The sequence below is a fragment of the Zerene cesonia genome, chromosome 17 (genome assembly GCF_012273895.1).
Source record: "Zerene cesonia ecotype Mississippi chromosome 17, Zerene_cesonia_1.1, whole genome shotgun sequence".
Lineage (NCBI taxonomy): Eukaryota > Metazoa > Arthropoda > Insecta > Lepidoptera > Pieridae > Zerene > Zerene cesonia.
The window spans coordinates 2,613,066-2,640,811 of NC_052118.1; the positions used below are offsets into that span (position 1 = coordinate 2,613,066).

Below are 27,746 nucleotides of genomic sequence, written 5' to 3' on the forward strand. Positions count from 1 at the left end.
TCAAAGTAAATTATATCAAAAATTCAAGTTTTAATCTCAAATTCGCATTTACCCTACCCATTTTCTTGGACTATATTAATACAATATAAACATTCACTTGAACAACACTTGATCAAATAATAAACTTATACTCACCGACAACATAACGATTCTTACTAGTTACATTACTATAACTCAGGTTGAGATCCTTAAGAAACCAGAATTATAAAACAAATGCAGCATTGGGCTAGATCTATCCATGTATATGAAACGAATGTTTGTCTGTATATAATCATCGATGAACTCATAAAGTACTGGACCTATTATTATGAAAATTGGTATATATATATTTTTTTTCTTCCACGGAGAAGGTTTGTATAATATGATCTCACTGATGCTACTCGCCACCAGGTGGCTTCTTAGATATATTTAAGTCGTTGGCGCAGCAACGCGCGCCGGGCACAGCTATGTTATGATAATAATATTGTTATTATGCTAGTGATGAGCGAAGCAAATCTCCATAATAATAGACTTGCGACTTTGTTTTCCATTCAAACAAAGCAATATAAACACAAAATAATTTTAATAATAATTTCTCAATTAGGAGTTTTAAAAGAATAGATAAAAGCATGAATCATGATAATCATCATCAAAATTTGACCACGAGGCGGGATTCGAACCCGCGTCTTTTTGCCATACTGCAGCAACGCCTAACCTTCTTAGCCACCCGTGATCCTGCCACAGTAATCGAATTTCTTCTACTCTTTCGGTCTTATGTGCCTAAGGGACACCCCCACTGATAATTCATTCTAGTTTTTAACGCGTACTCCCTAGTTGTAACAAAGGCATTTAAATATAACCAGTTCTCGAGCTCTAACAAGGGAAAACCGCGTTCTAATTGAAAACTTGTTTTACTTGTAACACATACACACATAAATCCTATTATCCTACTTCCTACTGATATTATAAATGCGAAAGTTTGTAAGGTTGTGTGTGTGTTTGTTGCTCTTTCACGCACAAACTACTGATCCGATTGCAATGAAATTTGCTACTTCGATAGCTGGACAACTGGAATAACATATAGACAACTTTTTTTCCCGATATCCCTACGGGACACGGACTTACGCGGGTGAATCCGCGGGGCGCAGCTAGTTTAATATAAAAATGGTATGACAAAAAATAGTACATTCAAATATAATATATGTCATCTGTCCAACGATAAAATAAGTTGATTGCACCGAGAGAAAACATTATTGTAATTAATTATTTATAACATTATGTTTATGATGTGTTTACAAAGTTGTTTTAAGTATTTTTGCAATGTATGTCAAACGGAGGCAGTGAACTATGAGATAACGCTCTTTACATGAGTTTGTTGGGCTTTTATGACACTATTCAGAAATGAATCGGTTATGTAGTGCACGCAATTTACATTATCGTGTCGCGTTTAAAATATTACGATAATTACAATGTTTCAGCGTTCTCTTTGTTTGGTTTTTATCAGTTTTGTAATATATTTCAAACCCGACAGAGTTCCTGAAATATGGCGGTTCAAACAAACAAACTCATATTGAGTTTATTAGCTTAGACATATTTCATGTCAAATTTACAATTAATCTGTACATATTGATGAAATAACAACATTTAAAAAAAGTCGTGTTTTTAGCATCTGATATTTTATATCATAATGAATCACCATAGTTAAAAGTCAAACTAAACCATTTATTCAATTACACTTCTTCTTCTACAAGATATCTAATATATATCATATTTGGCGACGAAATTCCATGGATTATCATCATCTATATATTAACTAATATAATATAATATTTTATTGCGTTAAAAGTCATGTAATATAAGAGTTGAGGTCTTGCTCGTGGCTAAGATATCAATTACGGGGTTAACACCTAGAGTTGAATGTAATGTTACATTTCGATAATAATCACTACATAGTATAAATCAAAGTCGCTTTCCGCCGTCTGTGTGTTTGTACGCTTAGATCTTCAAAATAACGCAACAGATTTTGATAAGGTTTTTTTGATAGGTAGAGTGATTCAAGAAAGTTTATATATTGTATAATGACATAAAAAGGGGGGGAAGGGGGTTTACTCAGAATTAAACGCGTGCGAAGCAGCGGGCAAAAGCTAGTTTTATAAAAAAATTAAAAATATTCGCTGATATTTGTGTTTATAAATATCTTTTTATTTAGTCTAGCCTTATAAATCTAGGTTATTTTTCTTTAATTGAAAATTTTAATTTGAATTCTTAGTATATGAAAAGATGTTGAAATATTGTTAACCTATAAACAAATAAAATAAATAAATAAAACAATTCAGATTTTTTTTAATTAGCTGCTGCTCACCCCGGTTTTGCCCGGGTAATGTTTTTTATTGTATTTTTTATTTTGAAACGGTAATTATACACATCTAAGAAGAGACAAATCCAACAAAGGTAGATAAGTTTCAATTTGAATTATATGTTTATAATCAGACTAATATAATGCAAAAATGTATAAAAAATCACCAGTTTCGATAAACTACAGGGCTTAAAATGAGATAAAGTTCATTATTTCATCATATTTTCTTTTATTGTGACATGTATTAGGTGAGAAATAACTTTACTATACTAAATTCAACCTTTAACATTGTACTTTGCTATTATCTAGTTAACGTTCATATTTATATTTAGGGTTAAACAATTTAATCGTCCGCAACCACTTACAAATCCACAATTTTGTATTATTATGATTGACGATTATATATGTAGTATATGGAATAAAATTGTATAAAATGGACTTAGCAAGTGATTTGACGATATAAAAGGGTATCTCATAAATATTTAACTTTTTATGAGACATGTTTTTGTCAAACAAACTGGTATTGTTGTAGTTTAAATTAAAATGAGGTAAGTATGTAAATATACCAAAAAAACTTCAATCAAGCGGACGAAAAATTTCGATTTCAGTAATATTACGGAACCGTACAATTTTACACGCAATTTATAATACTACTGATTATTTCCTTTGACTTCGCACTAACTACAGAAAATCACTTGACCCTACAGTGATATAAATGTTTATAAAGATTTTATCTCTGATTTTTTTTTGTTCAATTATTACGTAACTTAACTTCTAAAACTAATTTTGGATTATTTTAAACACTTCAAAGTTTTGTTTTCATATTACAATCCGCCATATGTCATATCATAAAATCAATGGCATTTATTTTAGGCCATATTATAATTAATTTATCATTATTATATGCTGATTGGTAATAAAAATGTGTTTATTAGTAATACTGTTTATTATATATTATATCAAAACACTTAATGTTTTATTTTTATATGTAAACCTATTAACCTTAGCAACTTTTTCTACCAATTCAGGCTGAGCAAGTTTTCAAGAAGATCTGCCCGGGAGAGGAGTTCTTGCCACGCGCTCCCGACCCCGAGGAAATCATATTCGAAGACGACTCCACTCCCGGACCCGACTTCCAGCGGGAGCTCGAAGAACCAGCCGAAGAGGAAAAGGAGTAATCGCAAAACGCGAATCTATTGATTTTTAATACAGGGCACATTCTTGCGTGTTACAAAATAGTTGTAGTTTCGAATTAAGAACTTGACATACGAATTACAATTTTTAATCATCGAATAGAACCGGTTTTGAGTAGGTTTAAATCATTAATATTCAGCCAGCATTTTAAATTTAGAATAAGCAGTCAATTTATAAATTAGAAAAATAATGGAATGTAGACAATTTTCGGTAATTAATTCTCATAATATATTATACTCTATAGCTTTTTACCATAGACATTCATTAGCACTATAGTTTTGTAGCGTTAATACTCATGAAAAATCTAGAAAAAAAACAAAAATTAAGTTATAAAATATGTGAACACGCGAGAAAGTGCATCTTTTGTACCTAGGGTAATCTCTAGCAACATTTAAATACGCTTTGGTCGCTTGACTTTGTGCATTCCGACTGGTGCGTGTGGAATGTGGAAGTTAAATGTTTTGCGGAAATGTTTTCTACTGTGTTACGGTTACCTAGCAAGCTTTTTTTTTAAAGAAATGTGCTCATTATAGACTATTGTTTTATATAATATGTAAGTATACATTCGTTTTATCGGCTGACAAAACTAGTTTATATATCATTAGTACACTTGACCGGGAGATAGTGACGATTTTTTGTATTGTTTAATTATTATCGCTAGGTTGTCTTGATATGTCATAAGCAAGATAAACTTTAGCTGTTTTGAATATTTTCGTCTATTAGGTTAATGAGTTAAAGTTCTATGATATTTATTATTTAATATTATAAAATGAGCTCTCTATAGCTTGTGTTATGTATAAAATCGAATGCGATGATCTGCTCCATAATCACGCCGTTTTTTTTTTAAATAAATCAATTATAGGCCTAAATCCTGCGGTTCATTAATTGTATCTTTTTTTTCCCATTCACATTTATTTTTAAATTACTATATTTTTTACTAATCCATCGCGCATAACCCCAAAGGATTTGACGAAGTTCATTAATCAGTATTTATCGGATGTAGACTGAATTCGAAGGCTAACATGCGTGCAATTATAATTAATGTAAGAAAAGTGGACGCACCAGTCTTAAAACATAGTTTGTAGCACATTTAATATTTTTTGTATTTTTAAGTTATTTAGCACTCGATATTTATTGTATTAAATGCATGATCGTGCAATTGCAGCTTGTGCATATTATAATTCCATTAAAATGTGATTATTAGAAATAATTTGTGTTTTCTTATTCCCCCCTAAATAGTCATAGAGAATCGACTATAGCCAATTTTTCTTTTAATTCTAATAGTCCTATACCATAATTTCTTCTCTATAAAGGTATATAAAATTCTCGTGTCATATATTAGTTATCATACTCCTCCGAAACGGCTGGACCGATTATCATGAAATTTTATGAGCGTATAGGCCTGAGAATTGGCTAACATCTATTTGTCATACCCCTAAATGATAAGAGTAAAGCAGAACAGCGTTTGCCGCGTCAATTAATAATTTATAATTCTTTCTATTACATATAACATGACGTAAAGACGAGTAGATTTATAAGTAGTTGAAATCGTTTGCCTTAAGCGTACTTAGGAGAAAACAAGCAGACTACGCATTGGAATTGTCAAGTATTTACAAAAATAAACAGAGCGTGCTTTCTGCATAATTCCGTTGGTTAACATTTTGTGAACAAGTTTTTTGGGTTCATAGTATCAATAGTAATCGTGCATAGTATTTGCTTGAATAAGAAACGAATACAAACTTTCATATAAACATAATGGGATGGATGTTGGGTAATATACAATTTATTTTTAGAATGTTAGGGTCAAAGCGATTTTTATATATAATGCACGCATATACACTTAAGGTATTAGGGATGTAGGGCAGGTCACGAAGCCATTCAATAAATTAAGTAATGGGATTTCTTATATCCAATTAGGGCAAATTTATAAATATAAAAAAATATATTTAAATTTATACCAGTAATCATGTAGAATAGAATTCGTTATGAATAACCTGATTTTTCTATAATTGTTAGGTCACATGCAGACTTGGTTTTATTTGTTTTCGGCAATTATTAGGAAATATAAATTAATTTGTGTTCATCATTGATTAGGTACAAATAATACCTCATGCGAGGTCAATGTAATGGTGTTAAAAATATTAAAATTCTAGTGCAAATTAACCATCGGATTTCTGAATTTTATTTAAAAGGTTTTTAAAATCTATGTGATAAATTTTCTGTAAAACAGTATATCTTGTTTTGAAAATAAATAAAAATCAAGTCCAAAGTTAAAGTTCATACTTTATTAAGAAAATTAATAACATATAAGAACATTGTGATATTCGTTTAAAAATTTACAATAATATGAAATACTTCTGTTTAGCAAAAAATATACCAGTCAACAACTCATTTTAAATTTTCTCAATATACAAATACTAGAAAACAATAATTATGCTCTTATTATGAATATTTTGCTTATTTCATACACAATATATCTTTCTGAAATGCACAAATATATTGATATCACAATCTTAAGAAATGTTTAAAGCAGGATAATATAAGACTATTTAAAATAATCTTTTTTCATAAGAAAACAAACCATGCACATTGCCCTCCAATTGCGCAGAATAAGTTCTCTTCATGAATCTCAAATCTCCAGAGTAACTCATATCACGTAGTTTAGAGACGGATTTCGCGCCCAAATCTTGGCAGCTATGTTGCATTCCGGTTTGCAAATATGGCAGGAATCTTAGCACTGAGCCTTTGTCTACAATACTGCCGCTCACCCCTTGGGCAACCCTGTGCTTATCTGACTCTTTATGGAAGTAACGGCTCATAGCAGAACCTTTACCATCCTTGTTTTCCATGGCTTCCAGACTTCCCATACCCCTGTACTTCTTAAGCCTGACACCGTCAGAGAAGAAGTATTCACCTGGGGCTTCAGATGTACCAGCTAGCAGCGAACCCATCATGACTGTAGAAGCTCCTAAAGCTAGAGACTTTACAATATGACCTACAGATTGAATGCCTCCATCTGCAATAACTGGAACATTAAATTGGCGGGCATACGATGAGACTTGGTAAACAGCCGTGGCTTGAGGGCATCCACAAGCCATAACCTCCTGAGTGATGCAAATAGAACCACTTCCCATACCAACTCTAAGAGCATCCACTCCTGCTTCAATGAGATTCTTCGCCTGCATTCTGGTTACCACATTACCACCAATGACTTGTATATCAGGGTAAGTGTTTTTGATGAATTTGATCATTTCAATCTGGTAAACGGAATTACCCTGTGAGGAATCAAGCACTATGACATCTACACCATTGCTGACAAGAAGTTTCAGGCGCTCACGGTCAGATTCTCTAGTTCCGATTGCAGCTCCAACTAGTAACTGCTTATTAGAATCTTTAGAAGCATTGGGATAGCTACGAGCTTTCTTCAAGTCTGTGCGAGCTATCAAAGCTACAAGCTCACCAGCTCCATTAATTATTGGCAGTTTTCCTTTCTTGCTCTTTTCAAGAATATAATTGGCATCTTGGAGAGTTACACCAGATTGAGCTGTGATCATTTCATCAATTGGTGTCATAACCTCTTTAAGGCTCAGTTGTGGGTCACCTTCCCTGAAGTCAATATCCCGCGAAGTAACAATACCAATCAGTCGGCCTCCTAACTTTCCATTCTCCGTTATAGGGTAACCTGTAAAGCCATTTTTCTTTTTGGCTTCTATTACATCGGCAACAGTATTTTCGGGGCCCATACAAACTGGATCTCTTATGAAACCATGTTTATATTTTTTCACTTTATGGACTTCGTTAGCTTGATAATCCGGCGTGCAGTTGTGATGAATGATACCGATTCCACCGCATAAAGCCATTGCTATGGCCATGTCGGCTTCAGTCACCGTATCCATGGGGGTCGATACCAATGGAGCTTTCAGATTAATCTTTTTCGTAAGGGGCGATGTCAAGTCTACTTCTTCAGCCGTAAAATCAATGTATCCAGGAAGTAACAGGAAATCGTTGTAAGTGAGTCCCTCGCTGTTTGCGAAGATTTCTCGTGCCGATAACCCATCACGAAGGTCGCCTTCAGCGTGTGCCATTTTCACTTTTCCCACGTGTATCGGCTTCGCTATGTACGCTTGATGTACTCTAACCCTTAATTCGTCTTTTGAAACTTCTTTTTTTAAGTTATTGGTGGAAAATTTTATTGAAAATCACTTATTCCATCCGTACACGTGGTCCGGGTAAATTTTACGAAACCCTATGTGGAATGCGTATGATAGATATTTTTATATTTTTAGAGACAGATTTTCACCAACTTTTAGGATTCGTAATTATTTAAAAAATTAAATATTTTTTGTAAAACACGTTTTACCATGTGTTAAACTTGGTTTGCGGCTTCCCTGCATGACAGAGAAACTACAAATGTCAACCGGTAATGGAATGCCAATTTCCAGATGTCATTTGACATATCATTGTTTGCTATCAGTGCTGGCAGCTTACTTTTGGGGTTACTAGTTTCATATTTATGAAATCCCTAATATCTTAAAATTTTGGGGGGTTCACGTTTTTTAATATAATAGATACAATTTGGTAGTTTTTTCATGATAGTTGTAATGCTTGATTGTAATGCCAAATTGTTACTAAGTTTGAACATGCAACTGTGTTTTAAGCTTTCACTGGTTTAATTCTTTGTTTTTTTTTTGAAATAACTATTCACTTATAAATAATTAAAAAATATTTTTTAAACATTTTACATGATTATTTCCATTCGCGGCTTCGCTCGCGTGGACTACCATTTTATTTTTACTTAACGAATTTTTTAGATGACTTAATTTTTATGCGTATTTCTCGTCAAAAGCTTCTCGCTTAAAAGGTGAAGGAAAACATGGTGAGGAAACCGGCATGTCCAAGAATTAAAAAGTTCGACGACATGTGACATCTGCCAACCTGCACTTGGCCAGCGTGGTGGATTATGGCCTGAACCCTCATAGGAGGTCTGTGTCCCAGCAGTGGGAACATATATGGGTTGATGATGATGATGATATTATCTCGTCAACTGTATATTTAAGTAAAAATTCTTTATGAACTGGACCAATTTATTTAGTTAGTCTATTGTATTTTATAAGACCTAGTAAGCAAGCAGCATGAAACGGTCATTCATTAAAAGGGCCAAAGCATATATTAGATGTGATGGTGGCAACTTTGAACAACTTATCTATCTTAAACTATTGTCTTAAAATAATATTTAAATGTTGTTTTAAAAGTATAGTTTATAATCATTTATTTTACCTGTATATACGGTTTAAATTTCTTATTAAACCATGTTATATTAAACATAGGAAAAAAAAACATGAAATTTCATTAACTTCTCTGTTTAAAAAATCTCTACATACACTCTTGAAATTACGGTTAAATACTGGATAGCCGGGTGCGCTATACTTTCAGGAATACTTTTTCAAAAGCAGAGTGAGTGATCCAATAAATTATAACATGTAGTTTGTTCTCTCCTGCATATTTTGCTTCTACTATATACCAAGGAGAATGAATTTTAATTTCATGGCTCAAGAACATAAAACAAACAATAGTTTATTAACAAGTTCGTAGTATTTATTTTTACTTCCTTACTTCTTAATTACTCCTAATTGCAAATTAAATAGACGTAAATGCGTGTAAACGGCTTACAGTGGCATCACGCAAACACTTTCCAACTATACCGAGTACGGACATTAGTACATAAAAAATGTGATATATGAGACAATATGTATACATTTTGTGTGTGCACGATAATTTATTATTCATGAGTTCGATTGAAGAATTAATTGTATTGTTTATAGTTGCGTAAAAAGTAAAAATCCTACGTCGTTTTAATGTCACGGGTAATACTTTGAGTATGGGTGTCGAGCACGCTTCGGTATGAATTCACAATTCACAGGAGGTCGTCGTATGTATAATCTATCGTCGTGTAACTATATGCTACTGTTTTTCGTCCTTCTTTATCTTTTTCCTCACCCTTCTCAGTCGATAGCTTTCTTCCCGTCGTCAATTCTCTACCCCTTAAAACTGAGCGACGCATTTGCACGACCCTTCCCCTATTAATGTTCATAGCCGGTTGATTTTTTTATTTTATAGCATTGAAATTATAGAATTGAACGAGACGCGGGTGCGAATCCCACCTCGTGATCAAATTTATCCTATTCTTTAAAAATATCTCATAGGCGGTGGTGATCGCTAACCATCAGGTGAACCCCATTTTTTTTAATAACGAGCAACTGTGCTGCGAGCAAGCATTATTACAAAAAAAAAAAAAAAATTAAAGGAGTAAACAGGTTTACGCTAGTTCACTTAGTAGTATCCAATCCTTTGGGTAATGTCCGTAATACAGTTAAGATTCGTTTTATAGATTTAACGCCGAAAGCTTGAAATAAGTGCAATAATAACTTTAGAATTAAGAGAAACATCCTTCCTACTGACAGTTGGTATAAATACATAAGCTTTTGAGAATTTATAGAATATGGATGTTTGCTTCTCTTTTTTGGAAAATCGTTTGTGGATTTTAGAAGTTCATTGATTCTTCTAGCATTAGCCTAATTAATTTTCCTAATGATATTGTACTGGATTTATTCTGTGCTTTTTATTTTTTATATGGTACCTACACTTAGTAATTTCATTTATTTCATAAACTTTGTTTGTATGTTACTTTTGTTCTTACATTTATATTAATATATATTATTTTTTTTTAATTTAATGTGTATCAAAACCATTTGAGGAAAGTACTTACCTGGTAAAGCATTTAGTCTCATAAATGCGTTTTATTTATAACTCCGCTACTTACAATTCAATAAATTTTCCTTCGTTTTCTCTCTCATACCGCATGACTGACTTGCATCGTTGATTAACAATTTACATGATAATTAATTAATATTGGTTATTAAAAATAATTTTCAAATTTCAATGCAAGTTTCAATGTTCGTCCCGGCTGCATCCGGGTTTGACCCCAGATAAAAATAAAATAAAATACAGTCTAAGTACGTCTCTCAAGAAGGTAGCATTGTATTGGTGAAATAGTTTTGAAAATCGTTCAGTAGTTTTTGAGTAAAATTAGAAATCATTACAAGCAATCAATCAAATCTTCATCGTCAGTTATCACTTCATTGCTGACTTTACACACGCGGTTTCGCTCGAGTAGTCAAAAGAAAAGATAGTCGCGAGGTTTTATCGCATAACTCCCCGTTAAATATATGGGATTAAAACTATCGCATTCCAATAGTATCCAATTCGGCTGAGCAGTTTTGGTGTAAAAACGTAACAAACTTACGTTCTCATTAATTATGATATTAGTAGGGATCAAAAGTATGGATACGTACAACTTTTATTGACTGTGTACCAGCGATATAACAATGATGCAACTAGATCTTCGTACAAGTACTTAGTTACTTATTTATTTCTTATCTTTATATAAAACACGTTGCAAAATATGTTTAATATGCTGTGAGGATATCATGGAATGTAAGCTAATGTACCCATCTATAAGAATTTATAATGGCTACTATTAAATACAAATAAATAAAAAATATGTATTACCATGTAAGTAGTAGCTACATATAATAAGCAAACAATAGGTATCGAAGATTACTAAATAACTTACTACGTTAATAACATATGCTTAGCTAGAAAACTCCTTTACTTTTTTGTCATACGGTATTATAGCAAGACTATCAAGAGCGTTAAATATCTATATCATACAAATGTAATAAAACAGTAACCGAAACATTTCTGTACATTAAATATTTTTTAAAAACAGTTATTATATACATATACATATACATATTCCATATGGAAGTTTCATAGACCCCAAAACAACGTTTAGAATTTTTTTTTTGTATTTGTATATTATGCGACAAGCACCTAAAAAACATTGCGCAAATTATATCAAAATTTTATATGGTGATAGACCAATAATCGGAATATGCAATACGTAAATGAAATCATATTATAGCCTAAAATAAATAGAGGTTTCTAATGACCTTGAGTTTGCTAAAATGAATAATTTACAAAATATAAACGTCTAAAGTCGTAAAAAATAGTAACTAATTGGTAATTTATTTGGTATTTTTTTTTATTTTGCATTCGAAAACCTAATAACCGTGTTGCGTTGCTGTGGCAGGCCTGTAAGTACTTGAAATGAATGATAAACAAGTGTTTGTTGAAACCAGTAAAAAGGTTTTGTGTTGAATTTGACTTTGTACTAATTTTGTACTTAGAATGAATAACCGAGCATCGTTTTGTTTTTGGGAATCTTTTTGGACACAGATGATAAAAGCAAAATTTTCCTCGAACACAGTGCTAGCAAAACGTATTTTAATATTTGAACTTAGAGAGATAAATACATGCTCTTATTTAGGCATTATATTATGTTTAGGTTCGAATTTAATCCCGGTCTTGAGATTAATCTGTCTCTTTAACAGGCTTTCATTAGCTTCACCTGTATGTTAAATATGCTTGTATGTTTGTATGTAACCGATTCCTTTAGGATCGCCAGGACTAAATAATTTTTCTTACATAAGTAAGTATAAGTTTCTATTTTAAACTAGTATTATATTATCTTATACTCTGCATAAGAATGAGTGAGCCCTGGCTTCGCACGGGTGCAATAACACACGAAAAATACACATATATCTTCCTTTTGATAATTAATTCTATCTATGAAACAAAAACCATCAAAATTTCTTGCGTAATTTTAAAGATCTCTGCATACAGACACACAGATGACGGAGAGCGACTTTATTTTATACTATGTAGTGATCAATAAAGAAATTAAATAATTATTTTTAGTAGCGATAGCTGCAGTACAAGATGAAATTTAATCAAGAGTTCTCATAAATCAATTAATTATTAATTTGTTGTATTGTTCCATTATATGATATCCTGTTTGTCGTGTACGTAATTGGCTTATTAAACATAAATAGTATATGGTTAACTGAAACGTTAAGATAGTGCCTAACTACGTATAATATACCAGACCTAGCAAACTGCTTACCAACTATTATAGGCACCTACTTCTTCAGTAACTACTGCGCGAATTCGGATGTAATTTGGTACAGAGATAATTAGAGACCCGAGAAAGGACATGGAATAATTTCTATTCCGAAAATCTTATCGGAAACTATGAGGGGATACGGGGGTTGTCTATCTTTTTCTTTATGCGCGCAGACACGTGCAGCGAGTAAGTAAAATAAAGGTACTTTAATCACACATCGTTTCAATCTGGTAAAACCAGGCTATGGCTCGTTACGTAGGTAATTCCTAATTCCTTTGTAAGCCCGCGAGTCTGGTCTTAAGCTACAAAAAAGGAAAAAAATTATAAAATTTTTCAATTCATGTATTTCCTGCTTTTTAATATAGGTACCTACGTTATCTATTTTTTACCACTTATTGCTTTCATTCGATAGACTTACATTCACAAATAAATAAATTTTATTACTTATCAATTTTCACACATTTGTCATTCACTCTTGTATATCCTGTGGGGCACTGATCACCACTGAAAGCTGATCTGTCTTCGAAAGAGATGTTGTCATCATCAGTTATATTATTCGGGTGCGGAGGAATCGTCGATTTCTTTTTTTCATTTCCCTCGCTTTCGTCGATTGGTTTCTTTGTAGATAGTTTGAAACTGGTTTCATTTGCTTTATCTTGTTTCGTATCAGTTTTCTTTGAAGCCATTGTTTTATAGTTGTCTTCCGTTATATTAGAGCGGTGATGATTCGTGTTATGTCCTGCGTGTGTTGGATTATACTTGGTACTTGATATTATCGGATGTTTAGTATTGGATATGTTGAGATTATCCGTGTGGTAATAAACGTTCTGATCGGAATCGTCTCGGAGCACAGAACCGCTATCTCGAGACGGATGTAGGACGTACAATGTTTCTGTTCTTATAACTTGAGTGACAACGATATCCTGGCTATTAATATAATTCACTGACAGTGACCACAGGAAAATAACTAGATTCAACATGACCGTTGATTTTCCTGTACGCCTCATATATTATGTATATATGTAGATGGAAAGGTCGTACATGGTAAGAACTAAGTAATGCCTTCTAAAAATAAGCAACAAAATGTGCACATCGAGGGACTGTCAATCGCGTAATAAGTAGTTACGCTAGGTTTACTTGTTTTACACTTTTTGCTCTTAAGGCCACGAGAACTAACGTTCATAATTTACTTCGTGAACAGTACAATAAAAAAGGAAGTCTTACGAGATACATAAACATTGACCTTGTACGTAAAACACAATATAGATACATCAGTTTGTCTGTTTTGTAAATGTCATACTTACTATAAATATCCCGCTTTAATTAGATTAATTATCCGAAATAATATAAGCGTGTTATCGATATTTTGATTTTTGTCTAAGAAGGATAAAATAGAGTATCAATTATTATCATTTATATATTGACGTAAATAGTGATTGCGGACATTACTTGGATATTTTGATTACTCATCTTTTTATGTCCGACGTAAGATGGAAAAAATACCTTACACGTCATATTTAATTCAAACAAGTACTTATAACCTGCGTAATTCTTTTGTTTGTAAATGCTATTACAAATATATTTAATTAAAAATTGTATTCGAGACCATACGCTTTTATTCTATGGGTTTTTATTTTTATGTTTAATTGCTTTAATTACATTTTACTATGTAAGTAATTTTCCTTTGATTAAGTTCCACTTATTAAAAGTACTTCATACAAATATTCCGATTGTAATTCACCGAAATTATAAAAATAGCACAATGTCATTTTTGATTGGTCTATCTGCATTCTTATAAGAATATTCTCTAAAATTACATCGATCGAGCTAATTTGTAAAACACATTAAACACGACTGGTTGTTATAAAAAATATATTTATTGGAGTTCAAAATACAAATGCTATTTGAATACTTACATATGTAATATAAAACTTATGGTTTACTCGTCTTTAATTCTAATGTCAATGTTAAAATCTTCATCTTCGGGTTCTGCGTTGCTATTTGTATCCCTTTTTGGGTCTGTTATGTTGATTTTATTTCCACCATACGAGTATTCATTAGGATTAAGGGGAACGAAAAAGGGTGCATCATTGTCAACTGGTTTTTTTGTCGTTTCCTCTTTAGGCTGATAGTCTGGTTTCTTAGAAATAAACTCCGTTGACGGATTCTCAGGGGTATGAGTTGTTTTGTCAAATGGAATCGTTGAATCAACTTGTTGGTTAGGGTTTCCAGTAAAATCGGGTCTATCATTGTTATAATTGGGGCGGTTATAGTTATTGTTTTGATTGTTAGGATATCCATTGTTATTCTGTCCATAGTCATTACCTTGTTGTTGATTATTTGGGTAGTTATTGTAGTTTCCATTTCCTTGATTTTGATAATTAGGATAGTCATTTCCATAGTTAGGTCTATTAGGTGGTCTGTTTATAAAGTTATTTGGAGTATTATAATTAGGTCTTTGGTTATTTTGCCCATAATGGTTATTTTCTTGATGTGGGCCAAACTGATTATTTTGATTATGTGGGCCATGCTGATTATTATTATGTGGCCCATGCGGATTTTTATGATGTGGGCCATGCTGATTATTGTTATGTGGGCCATGCGGATTATTGTTATATGGGCCATGCGGATTATTATTATCTGGAGGGCCATAGTGATTATTATTATTATTATTATATGGGCCATGCTGATTATATGGGGGTCCGTTGGGGCGTTGAAAATGATTCTCGGTTGGTCTATAGTTGTTGTTATTATCTTCTTCTTTTATGACTACTACAACTGTATCTCCTGGTCTGTTTGAACTATAACCACCCTGGTAATCTGGTCCGGGTCGTCTCTGTCCATTCGCGCCAACGTGGCCTAATACTGCACCCGCCACATTTTGAATTCCAGAATGTATTCTATCATGAGCACCTGTCAAGATGTCACCAAGGAGCCGCAGATGGCAATTGCAAGTCCAAACAGCAATTAAAAAAATAAATATTGTCGATTTAATTTTCATAGTGAATATGTTCAAGCACTATTTATGTAAAGACCGACACGTTATGCGAAGCAAAGTGACTCCCGGTCGACTGACGCGGTCCAAGCAGATTCGTATTTGAATAAACCTGTTCTAATAAACATAATTTTGCTTAAATAAAGTGAAGAGGATAATGCACGGTACCACAACCTCACTCTTCGAAAATAAATAAAACAAATTATATTTAATAAACAATCAGATCAATATTTGTGTATTTAAAAAAATGGATACATCTTTACAGATTGTCCTTGTAGTCATTTTAATTAAAAGAAACGTTTTATATGCAAATGATATATCAATATATTAAATCACCGCGAATGTCTATTTTATATTCGCCATAATCTTTGTCGTTGGTGTCATCGCTTCTAACTGGTTCTACAGTTGATGCCTGTGAATCGTTTGGCATTGCAGTAATGTCAATGTTGCCAAGTCCAGGGTTATCAGAACTGGGTGGATTACTTGAAACTTTTCTGTATTGAGGCGCATCCGTTGACAGACCAGAATATGTACTGAGTAGGCTATTGCTTGAAATTTGACTTGGACTGGTATATCGAGGTAGATTCGTTGCCAAACCAGAATATGTAGTAGTACTGGATAGGGCATGGCTTGAAACTTTATCTAATCTGTCATATTCGGGGCTATTCGTTGACAGACTAGTGTAAGCAGTACTAGGTAGTGTTTTACTTGAAACTTGACCTAGGCTGTCATATTGAGGGCGATTCGTTGACCGACCAGAATATGTCGTGAAAGTTGGAGGTTGTCTAACTCGTTTTTGCATTGGCACCAACCTCATGACATTTTTATTAGGGGCATGCTCATGCCTCATGACCGTATTTTCTATAAAACGATTCGAATGAGGTATTAATAAAATGTTTTCATGACGCGGTATGGGATTTCTTACAGGATGCGATTTGATAATTGATGGTATTGGTACTCTCAGTCTTACATTATTAAACATGTTATAATTTCTATTTTCATGACATCTCTGTTGAACCGGCACACGACGTAAAACCACAATAGTTTGTGAAGATTGCACAGTATTTATAAAAATGGTGAAGAAAATAAAAATGTAAAAAACTTTCGCCATCACTAACGTTTAAAAGAACGTACTTATAGATCACTTCACTAGTTTTCTTTAAACTGGGATAAAAGTTCTTTGCAACCCACTTATAAGTTATAACAAATATAAGCAAAATGTTTCCTAATTAGTTAATGTATTAATTAGCGTGACTGTAAAATTTGGCCATTATGTATGTATGTACCTCCCTAACAAAAAAAACGAAACGTCGTTAAACTGAAAATTGCTTTTATTGTTATTTAATTAGTTTATTTACGTATTTCTTAATCCCATTATGTACAAATGATGTAAACCTATGCATAATAAAAATTGCAATTTTCGGTTGTACGACCATTTCTACCGGGCAAGTTGCAACGAAGGACAAAAAACAAATATGAGTAGGATATTTATTATCTTGGAAAGTATGCGCATCCTTAACTTTTTAAAACATACACCGTCTAATTATTGTAAAACATTATGCCTTGTATTGTTTATGTTTTGTTAAGAGCTTTGTAGTCATTTTTTTGTTTGTGTGGGCCGTGGAGATATGGAAATCATTCATAAGATACTTACGAACTCTGTAGAGAGATCCGAAAGTAATATCGAAGACCTTACGTATTAAAATTCATCGTGACTCGATAGAAAGGTTACGTTCTATCATTGCCATAAAATCAAAGAATATTTTATATATTTTTTCAAATGATATCTATTATGAAAACTTAATGTACATATACTTCCAATATAATATAATTAATATAACTTGTTATTAATACATTATACGTAGATAAAATGTTATGAAATATGGAATCTTAAAGAACGACAATTAATTTATGTTTTTAATTAATGATTTGCAAACGCAGTACTTAATTTCCGTCGTAAAATAATGTAATTGTACGAAGAATCTTATAAGCGATGATCTCATGCTTTTGATCATTACTTAATTGACATTATAATTATTAGACTGATGGTCAATCGCTCTGTACAGGCAATATTATGATGATGTAATAAAAAGTGAAATAAATATAAAACTTCATAATAAGCAATCAGTTAGGTAATTGTCAATTGTTTAAAATGTAAATGTAATCGTAGCTACGGAGCTATCGAAATGCCTTGTTACATAGATAAATATAACTTTTTGTGCATAAAGAACTTAAAAACATCATACTTTCTAGACGTTCTAATTATTTATATGCATGTGCCTGTATTTATTTTAATTGTTGGTAAAAAATATTATAATAGACATAGCTTAATATAGTGGTTAAATAATAGAGAGCTGAAATCAGGATTTTCGTAATTCTAACAGTAATAAATAATAAATATATGTTAATACACTTACTATCTTTTATCACACGAATCATCAGTTCATTTATCATCTGGGATTCTCTGACACATGTTTGGGCATTGACATAGCGTTCTTATAAATATCTAGTATAGTATTATGTTATAATACGATGCATTTTTCTTAAATAATGAATAATCGAAAAACAGATGGTTGCTTATAAAAATAAAACTCATTAGAATAAATAGCCTTCTAAAAGTCGTTCACCTTATATTTAATGTTGAACACAAATTCGTAAAAGACTAAATCAGACATTCAACTGTACTAAAAATTTATTTATTTATTTATTCTTTATTGCTCTAAAAAATATAAAATATAACTGCAAATACTTACAATAATTACAATCTAAACAAGTGGCGGTTTTATCGCTATATAGCGATTTCTTCCAGACAACCAGATGTACGGAGAGAAATTAGATAGAGGAGAGGAGTAGGGCAGAGCATAAATTTTATACGAAAGATTAAATACTATGAATAATGTTATAACACGTGTAAAACAATATAATAGATAAAAAACTATATATTCACAATAGTATATACGAAGAAGAAGAAATATATGAAAATAAATATATAAAGGTTTAAAACAATATAGTTTATTAAGTAAAAATAATGTGTTACGTAAGTGTACTAATACCTTAAACTTATTTAAAATGTAAAAAATGCACAATTATTAAACCCTTTATCCTTATGGGAAAATCCTGAATACTGAGTATTAACTAATAGTCTTAACTACATGGAATTCATTCTGAACCCACAGCAGAATAAGTGCAGTATAATAAAAACAAGTATTCAGTTAAAAAATTTATTAAACAACGAAATGAACCAATATATTATATCGTGTGAGAATTCTTGTATAAGTACATACACCCGTAAAACTAAAATTATAATTATTTTTTGGCGAAACATATTGCCTTTGCATTGATTGCAATGTTCAGTAAACTAGAAGACTACAATGCAAAATAAAGTTTTACGACTTTAATATACAATACACAATAAATAAAGTTAATAACTAACTCATTAAACAAACAGATCTTTAACGAGATTATAAATATTCTAAAATACATACGAATAATAATAATTATAAACGATTACGTTTCTTAATTTAATGTAAGGCACATTAGCTTTGGTAACAATAACAGTGTGATGGTTACGTCGCATTTTATACAGATGTTCGAATTAGCATACGTGTTAGGATTAAAAATGGTAGAGGTCACAAATAATGGAGCTTTTGAATAAATTTACTGTTAATAGTTATATCAATTTGTATTCTTTTAAACTTTGGTTTTGTATGTGAATGAGACAGAATTAAAAACAAATAATAGTTAAAAATGATTTAAAATCACGTTTTAAAGATTAAAATGCTAATTGAAATTTTAAATGTGAATAGAAGAAATATAAAGCATAAAGAGCATCGGTTCTTATATTCAAATAAAAACTGATCTCGAATTAGCCAATTAGAAGTAGCCATTAACGAATACCTGTATAAAACATAATACATTGACTATCACCAAAGTCTTATCAAATACAATCTAGACTTAAGTACACAATTAAACGGTATTGATAACAATATAGCACCTTTGTATATATTCAATGTCATATAGATGTAATCACATTAAAAATAAATAAGATAAAACATTATGACTCACTGTGGGATATAGCATAATTTATTATATTACAAAAATTATGTAGTTATAAGTATAAGTTAATTAATTGCAATATTTTCGCTATTTTCGCTTCGCTATTTTTTTTTTATAAATAGATAGATATTTGTTTCTTAATTTTGTTTAAGAAAGTTATTTGCATTTACATTTATATGACATTTTCAGTGTAACATCTCATGCTTATATATTAAAATATAAATTCGTTCACAGTTACTACTAACACTTTAGTTCACTACACCACAAACAACTTTATATCTATGACATTATAACATTCATTGAACACAAGGTATGAATTGATGATATTTCATGAGATTTCGTCATCTCTTACAACTAAATCTATTATGATTTCGATTGCATTGTTCCTAACCTCTACACGTACATAATTTTTATTTTGCAAGCATTAGACATTCAATTCTTAAATAGGATTACCACATGCTAAGTTTAATATAGTAACAAAATGTTTACATTAGAAAAATATACATACAAAAAGAATGTTGTGCTAACAGTTTAATCGCAAACCCAATGTTTAAAAGTGTTTTTATATTTATATACTAACATTATCGCTAATAGTGGATATGGGTATGTTGCTTTTTTCTGAATTTGAATGTAGTGGACATGGCGTGCGTCTGACAGTTCGCTTAGTTCTAGAACTTTCTGGAAACTTCGGTGCACGATACGAGTTCCGATTGGTCGGTTTTGACAGGTCACCGGCGGACGCTGATTTGTCGAAAACCTTACGATTTTTTGCGGCGGTAGCCTTAGGCCGGGGTCAGTCAATCACATGTTTTATTTTAACGTACAAAACACACGAAAAAAAGAAACCGAATATTGGGATGACTGACATACCGACCCCCACAGCCGCCAGGATGACGAGATGATCTCGGATGTGCTTTGTGAACTCGTGGACGCAACCCTGCGAATGAAATTATTATACAAACTTACATATATCGACCAAAACAGAAAATTTGGCTGAATAAATTTGAAAATTACCACATATAAACTCTTTTTCAGATTATCTGAATAATGCGTATGTAAAATGATCTGTTAAAAGTATGCATAAAAAAAAACTAAAATTATTTTTATATTAATTATGCAAATGGATTTGAAATATCAAATAGTGCAATGTCAGGAAGCTGTAAAACCCTATATCTTGTACTTCATTTCTAAGTTTAACTTACATGGTAGTATATATTCGATGGGTGGTCCCTCATCCCGCAGCGAGGCGTGACGGTCTTGCAGCACGAGTCCGGCACCAGCAGGCGCGGGTCATGCTCATGCCACGCGCTTTTGCGCCAATCTGAATACCGGCCAGCACCACAGCATTTAAACTGAAAATATGAAATGTTTCTTGGTGGCTCTTCACGATAGAAACTGGATAAATTACTTAAGGCTATAAAAGCATTGGTGGCTCACTGGTGAACTCTTGGTGAGGACCACGGACTTAAAATCGCAGAGTCGGGTATCGTCACCAGGCGAGCGTGCAGGATATAAGTTTTTAATGGTTCCCGTTACATAACCATCTAGTTTTTGCAAGTACATATTTAAATCCGAAGATATGATGCGTCTCAATTGATTATTTGGAAGTTTTGGTAAAATTTTATACCCTTACCTCTACTTGCATCGTATCTACAGCATCAGTAACCACGGTATCCAGCGCATAGTTGGTGATGAAGGTGGAATTGAGCTCATTGCGTAGTTCTTCCTCTATTGCCACTTCATAGTAATACGCTAGACCACCAGCACCCACCTCCAGGATGAACGTGATGAGTAGGAAATAGGTGTACTGGAAGATTATAGGATAACAATTATTAGATATAAGAATTATTCTGACAGACTAACTAGGTAGAGTGTGATCTTATTAATTACCAGCCGCTAGTCTTAGTGTCGACCGGGTTGACCCGGGATAACTGCGGCGAAAAGTAGCAGTATAGATTTGTTTATCCTTGCTTGAATCAACGCAAGTTGGATAAGTGAAATCTCTAAGTATGGAAGCAAATTGCATTTAACACTCGTATTTTGATCAGATATTTTTCAGATATAAAATCTATAATACGGTAAGGCAAAAATTTGTTGAACTTTATAAAACTAGCTGTTCGCCCCGGTTTCACCCGTGTTGCCTAAGTCACTCAGTGTAATTGCAGCTTTCTAATGGTGAAAGAATTTTTTAAATCGGTTCAGCCGTTCAAGCGTGATGCCGTGACCAAGGGAAATAAGTATTCTTTTTTATATATATAGATAGATTGTCGATATTTCGTGCATATAATTACACCATAAATTTGAACATACTTATAGGTATTTTCCACTTTGATGGAACTACATTTTCATTTGGGAATTTATCACTTTCTGTAGTTGTTTGTCTAATTAACGCGTGATTTCAAGGTTACCAATTTAGTAAAATCTTGACATATTTGTATACAGACATGCCTCGTGCCATCTCATCTCTTTAATAAAAAATGTTTAATATTATTTGCAAATTCCAACTGTGTTTACATTCGATATAAGTTTATATATCGACCAGGATTTTTACGTCAATTCGTTAATTGGTTTATTTTAGAACGAAACTGGCAGTTTGCAATTTCATCGAACCAACCATACATCAGGCGAATACTTTTTTATTATGGACATTATTTTTTAATTATTTAAAAGAGTACCTACACACAACAAGCTAGTTCTGTTTTCAGTCTTCAGTCCACAGCAGCCAAGACCACAAAGCGGTAAACCTAGAGCCCCAGCTATACATAATAAGTAGGAGATAGCTGGGTAGGTGAACGTTGGAAGAAGTGGGACGAATCGATGCCTAGTCGCGATCGTCCATGCGCCTACTATGAACACTCCGGCACCTGCAAACTGAAGATATATGGTTTCAAAAGTCTAATAAAATATTCAGGAGTTTTTGGGTACGTTACCCTTGAATATGACAATGAAATTGATCCAGAAATATCTGGAATAGGGCTGTTTAGAATAGTGTCGGCGAGGGGGCGACATAAGTAACAAGTTATTATATTATTGTAGACGAACGGATGTTCCGATGAATAAAACAGTATTTATGAGCCATGATTGTTTTTTAATACTACAAAACCTAATAAAAAAGAACGTACAGGTTTAAAGATTTGGTGTTTGCAATTATTACAGGAAATGTGATCTTTTTCTTAGATTGTTATATGAAATATTTCAAATCAAAATTAGTTTTTTACATGGATTATTTTATATGTGAACGGGACTCATCCCGTTATATGAGTATAATCGTAATATCTCGCAATTAATATTTATTTATTAAACTCTAATGTGTAACATTCATTAAAATAAATATGGTCATGAAAGCTAGTTATGGTATGTCATTACAGGAAAAGCATTACTATGCTTCTAAAGAGATGCAGTTGTTTATTAGCACCAGTCTACTAAACAATATGTCTTAATAATTAGACTAATGAGAATTATTATTACACGCTTACTGTGTGCTAACAATCAAGAATTATCATGCATGACTAATGTGTTTAATGCTAAAAATTTTGAAAATTCACTTTTGAACGAGAGTAGGTACAGCCGATTGTGACCTTGTGGTTAAACTCATAATCCTCTCTAATCTTATGCCCGAATGAATTGCTTAATTGGCTGAATATTTAAAAATTATGTATATTTTAAAAGCTGATATTATTAATTCTTATACAACCTTCATAAATATTTTTTTTGTTTGCTTTGTGATTATTGTCTGACTATTTGTGTCTTAAGAGTAATTTATCATATTGAAAAGAATAAAAATATTTAAGTGCAAAATGTATTTATTTATTTCGAACTTGGCAACCTAATAGCTATTTATATTTTTATATTTTCACAAGGGACAGAAACCTTGCTAACTTTGTCTTTTTACATAACAGACAAAGCTTATAGCCAAAATCAGGCTTCTTTTCAGGCAATCACCTTTACGCAAGAATCTGTTTTCCAATATAAATGGCGGATATGGACTAGGTTTGATCAAATTTTGCCAATTATGGACGGGAATGTAAGTAATAAATTGCCTTGTGCTGACCTCTGGGTCAAGAAATTCCAGACCAGTTTAGTTCATGGAGAAATCAAATGTTTAAATAACTCAAATACTCACCAGGAACAGGACATTAAAAATATGTAGAACACACTTGAGGAAGTTAACACTGCAACAATCGGCATCTCTTGATTTTCGTGGCTTCACTTTCTTTTTCTTTGCTAAGAGTGCATTACCGTCTTTCTTTTCATTTGCCATTATATTTTAATGCTATTATTATTTCTTAGCCTTATAGATTGCCTTACACTACTAATTGTTGATATTGGCTATCTCATCATGCAAGGCTAACGCTGACCCAGATCCTGAAAAGAAAAATTAATTTAGGCTTTCTGCAAGTCCACATTTGTAATATTTAATTCATCATACTTACAATTTCATAAGGTCAAGGTCTTCACAGAAATAATACAGGTTTATTTTGTATAAATTTGTATTAAAAACACTCAGGAACATAATGATCATTTATTATAGAAACCTTATTTATAAAATGGAATATTACAACAATTATTATTAACCTATAAACATACATGTCTCAAAATATTTGAAAATTAGTACAACTTTAAAACTATCCATAACAAAAAATAAAAATATACCGTAGAAATGGCGAAAAGCGCAAATTTGTATATGTACAGATTTTATCAGCGTATAAAAAATTATAATTGTGTATTTTATAATGACGTTCAGTCAATTTTCATCACATATACATTTTATCGATTATATATCTAGTACAAATCCTTTGGATTATTCAAACGCTTAATTTTGTTACACATAAAAATTTCATAAGTCCATTTTGAATACTTTTCAGTGTACTCATAGCTTGAATATAGCACATTTGAATATTCAACACAGTCTATTCATCATATTGATGAAGTGTTGTTTCTAGCTTCTCAACTATTTTTTTATAAAAAGTTATTTGTTGCCTTAAAAATTTCTGCATAGTTGCCTTCAAATCGACAGTTCTCTCACTCTTAAAATGGTTAATCTCGGCAAGAAGGGCATACGATATAACGTCGGTTCGTCGTAAAACTTCATTTAATTGTGCAACTTCCATTTTGTGCTCAGCTGTTAATCTCTCGCACTCCTTTTTCTTCTGAACCGCCGCTTTATGATTTCCAAGGCAATCGGGGAACGACCCAACAATTCCTTTGTATAAATGAAATTTATCCCCTAATGGTTCCCAATCATATTTCGGCTGCTCCTCATACATTCTTCCTATTTCAATATAAGCTCCTCCTGTCATTTTAATAGCTGACGTAAGCTTAGATGTAGAAACGATTGTCCCTTCATCCAAACTTAATGCATTTCCTAAATTATAAAATGCTTCACCTGTCTTTTGACAGTCAATTTTGTATGGGCCCTGGAATCTCTTTGTTTGTGCGAGACACATATTGGTTACTGATTTGACTGATGAATCCATACTACCAATGAAAGTGTGGCACTGTTCGGTGATGTGATCTACTTGTGATTGAAGTAAAGCTTTTTCAGGTACAACTAGAGATACACAATAATTTAAGCCTAGCAGGTTGTCCCTTTCGGCTTGCCTTTTACCAGCCTTCCAGCGTTTCTCATCAGTGCAAGTAAGAAAATGCTGCCATACCTCGCATTTGGACAACACTGGATGCTTACACATCCAATCAACAAATTCCTGAAGTTGAACCCGTCTACGCTCAATTAATTGCTCATCATAGCGGCCAGATATCTGTTTGTCTGGTAGAGGCGGTATAGGTATGAGTGTAAACTTTTCTTGTAACCTCTCATGCAACCAGTCAAAATGTTTGTACCTTCTAGAAACTTGAATGTTATTAAAGGATGGTGTCAATTGATAAGCAATAAAACTCTTGATCCCTTTAAACTTTGATTCTTTCTTAGGTGATGCTACAGTAACATTGTATGGTTGTGAGATTGGAGACCAGGTGTAACCATCTTCATCTTGAACAATGTAAACTTTCTCTGAATCTGAGACTTCAACATTGAGCGTACCTAACAGGTAGCTCTCTCCACTGACTTTCGAAGATGGAGCAAATTTATTTTTCCTAACTGTTCCAACAGATGAGCCAAATGTAGATGCAGTATCATCAATATGTTGGTTATAATCATTAATAGGCATGCCTGGTAATGGTGCTAATGGCTGTTGATTGTACTGTGATTTCTGTTGAGATGCTGGTCCAATTTCTGAGTAGGTATCATCATCCCAATCATCGTCCCAGCCATCATCATGAGATGTACCTCTTTGGTAGTTGTTATCCCCAGCACTATACTGTTGGTCACCCCATTCATCAGCAGCTTGGTCATATCTCGGTGCCGCTGGAGCCATTTTTGTAGGAGCAGTCTCTTCCTGGGTTAATTTCCTCACATAAGCAGCAGGAAATAGGCCTGTTTCGCCCTTAGAATTCCTTCCCTCCCACCATCCTTCCCCAATTTCAGTATTTATCAATGTTAAGATTTCTCCACATGTTATTGACATTTCAGTGGTGCCAGGCTCACCTGTGAAGTCATATAAAGCTTGCACTTGGGTCGTCATGGTGGACCCTTTACCTACAACAAAATTAAAACAGATTATTAATTTTGTAGAAATGTATTAGAGATACATCAAGCACTATCTTATCAGTGTTATCTAGAAAAGTAAGGACTATGCACATAACGTGATAAATATAATATTTGTGTGAATACCTGAATTGCAAGAAGTTTTATATCATGTAGGGCGTTATACATTGCAAGAAGCTGACACATTTTCGTAATCAAACCAATTAGGCAAGTGTGGTAATTGACAAAATTGAATCGATGTGGTAGTGCGGATCTCATGGTGTATGTTTAGGTTTATAAAATAAATTTAACATAGCTGTTAAAACATCGTTGGTAATACAAAAGGCAAATGATAAATGATAATCGGGATAAAACAAGAAATAATTTGACGATAATTCATACAGTAAATTTAGTGAGATTTAAGAGAATGATTCTACTAGATTGGAAATTAAATATTTTCTTACAAATAAAGGAACTATGTGCCCATTATTTTACATTATAATGAAATATAGCTCAGACAAATCTTGTTTTGTGATGGATATCAATGACGTCAACTTCAGTAGAGACCAACTTACAAACATTAAAATGTAACGCACATATGTATGTATTATTAAGATATAAAGGGAGTTATAAATAAATAGAAAAAGTACATTTTTACTTACTTTGTTCACAAAACCACAATCAAAAGGCGGATACACTCCTCACACAGTCATTTGAATGACAGTTTGAACCTAAAGAATTTGTTTTCATTTACACTAGAGGTCTACATAACGTGGCAGCAGTAAAATAAATGACGATTTTTAATTGGTTATAACATTTTGTAATTTAAAACAAACAGCTATTAACCAATGACCGGCGTGTAAATGGATCAATGATAGAGCAAACAGCGAATAGCAAGAAGTTAAGAATGACACATAGCTGCGATTTTAAAATCGTTACGTGTTGGCACAAGGTAACCGATTTAGTACTTCAGATAAAGAACAGATGGCGCTGATACTACAAGCAGAATTTACATGTTATTTTCGTTAAATTTTTGGACACAAACTACGATGTAAATTACATTGTATTGTAATTATTACATTATAGGATTACTTTTTCGGCACAAAATTTTCGAGATAAATGAAGTATAATTCAGAACTCATCTGTTGAATTTACCCATTATTAGAAAATGTTAATATAAATTCCATATTCCTTTTCATTACATATTGAAATATGCCATAATTATAGAAAAATATCCGAACTCGTATTTTGTTGCCAGAATTTATAAATAAGTAGTTTTGCCCCGAGCATTTCCGTGCACGTTCTTTCACATCCATGCTTCCACATAATAATCTTTGAATATTTGGAGACATACAAGGCGTAAGGTCTGCAATTACTCCCGACAATAAATGGGAAAAATATTATGAAAGGAATGGAGAGTAATAAAGAAAGAACTGGGAAGGATATGGGCCTCCGGCTCCCCACTCACCGAACGAATCACAGGTGCTTTCCCGGTGCGAGCTGGCCATATTCGTGTCGAAGCGTGCTCAACTACCTCAAATAAAATGACATAAAAGGA

General features: G+C 32.5%; 5 protein-coding genes across 9 annotated transcripts in view; 1 reads left to right on the top strand and 4 right to left on the bottom strand.

Moving 5' to 3' along the window:
• The window catches only part of LOC119833234 (rab proteins geranylgeranyltransferase component A 1), a 20,273-nt gene extending 15,534 nt beyond the window's left edge, over positions 1-4,739 (top strand). The window contains exon 10 of the mRNA XM_038357160.1: positions 3,364-4,739. Coding sequence (XP_038213088.1) covers positions 3,364-3,513 — 150 coding nt within the window. The 3' untranslated portion in view covers positions 3,514-4,739. The remainder of the gene's footprint in view (positions 1-3,363) is intronic.
• A 1,116-nt stretch (positions 4,740-5,855) lies between these two features.
• LOC119833201 (inosine-5'-monophosphate dehydrogenase) lies at positions 5,856-7,951 on the bottom strand. The gene has a single exon (XM_038357113.1). The coding sequence runs from the start codon at positions 7,612-7,614 to the stop codon at positions 6,079-6,081; it is 1,536 nt and encodes a 511-aa protein (XP_038213041.1). The 5' UTR covers positions 7,615-7,951; the 3' UTR covers positions 5,856-6,078.
• Positions 7,952-14,408: 6,457 nt separating this feature from the next.
• LOC119833263 (TBC1 domain family member 5 homolog A-like) lies at positions 14,409-15,651 on the bottom strand. Its single transcript, XM_038357230.1, has 2 exons — positions 15,123-15,651; positions 14,409-15,074 (listed from the first exon to the last, which is right to left on the bottom strand). Exons 1-2 carry the CDS (start codon positions 15,553-15,555, stop codon positions 14,494-14,496), a joined length of 1,014 nt encoding a protein of 337 aa, XP_038213158.1. The 5' UTR covers positions 15,556-15,651; the 3' UTR covers positions 14,409-14,493.
• A 4,054-nt stretch (positions 15,652-19,705) lies between these two features.
• LOC119833690 (CD151 antigen-like) overlaps positions 19,706-27,746 on the bottom strand; it is a 121,985-nt gene continuing 113,944 nt past the window's right edge. For all 5 annotated transcript variants that reach the window (XM_038357824.1, XM_038357826.1, XM_038357822.1 and 2 more), the window contains 5 exons: positions 23,729-23,970; positions 22,285-22,476; positions 21,239-21,412; positions 20,808-20,957; positions 19,706-20,542 (listed from right to left, as the gene is read on the bottom strand). In XM_038357824.1, the coding sequence (XP_038213752.1) occupies positions 20,399-20,542; positions 20,808-20,957; positions 21,239-21,412; positions 22,285-22,476; positions 23,729-23,866 (798 nt within the window). In that variant the 5' untranslated portion in view covers positions 23,867-23,970 and the 3' untranslated portion in view covers positions 19,706-20,398. The remainder of the gene's footprint in view (positions 20,543-20,807; positions 20,958-21,238; positions 21,413-22,284; positions 22,477-23,728; positions 23,971-27,746) is intronic.
• Positions 24,325-27,043, bottom strand: LOC119833688 (sorting nexin lst-4). Its single transcript, XM_038357820.1, has 2 exons — positions 26,851-27,043; positions 24,325-26,200 (listed from the first exon to the last, which is right to left on the bottom strand). The coding sequence occupies exon 2, from the start codon at positions 26,184-26,186 to the stop codon at positions 24,516-24,518; it is 1,671 nt and encodes a 556-aa protein (XP_038213748.1). The 5' UTR covers positions 26,187-26,200; positions 26,851-27,043; the 3' UTR covers positions 24,325-24,515.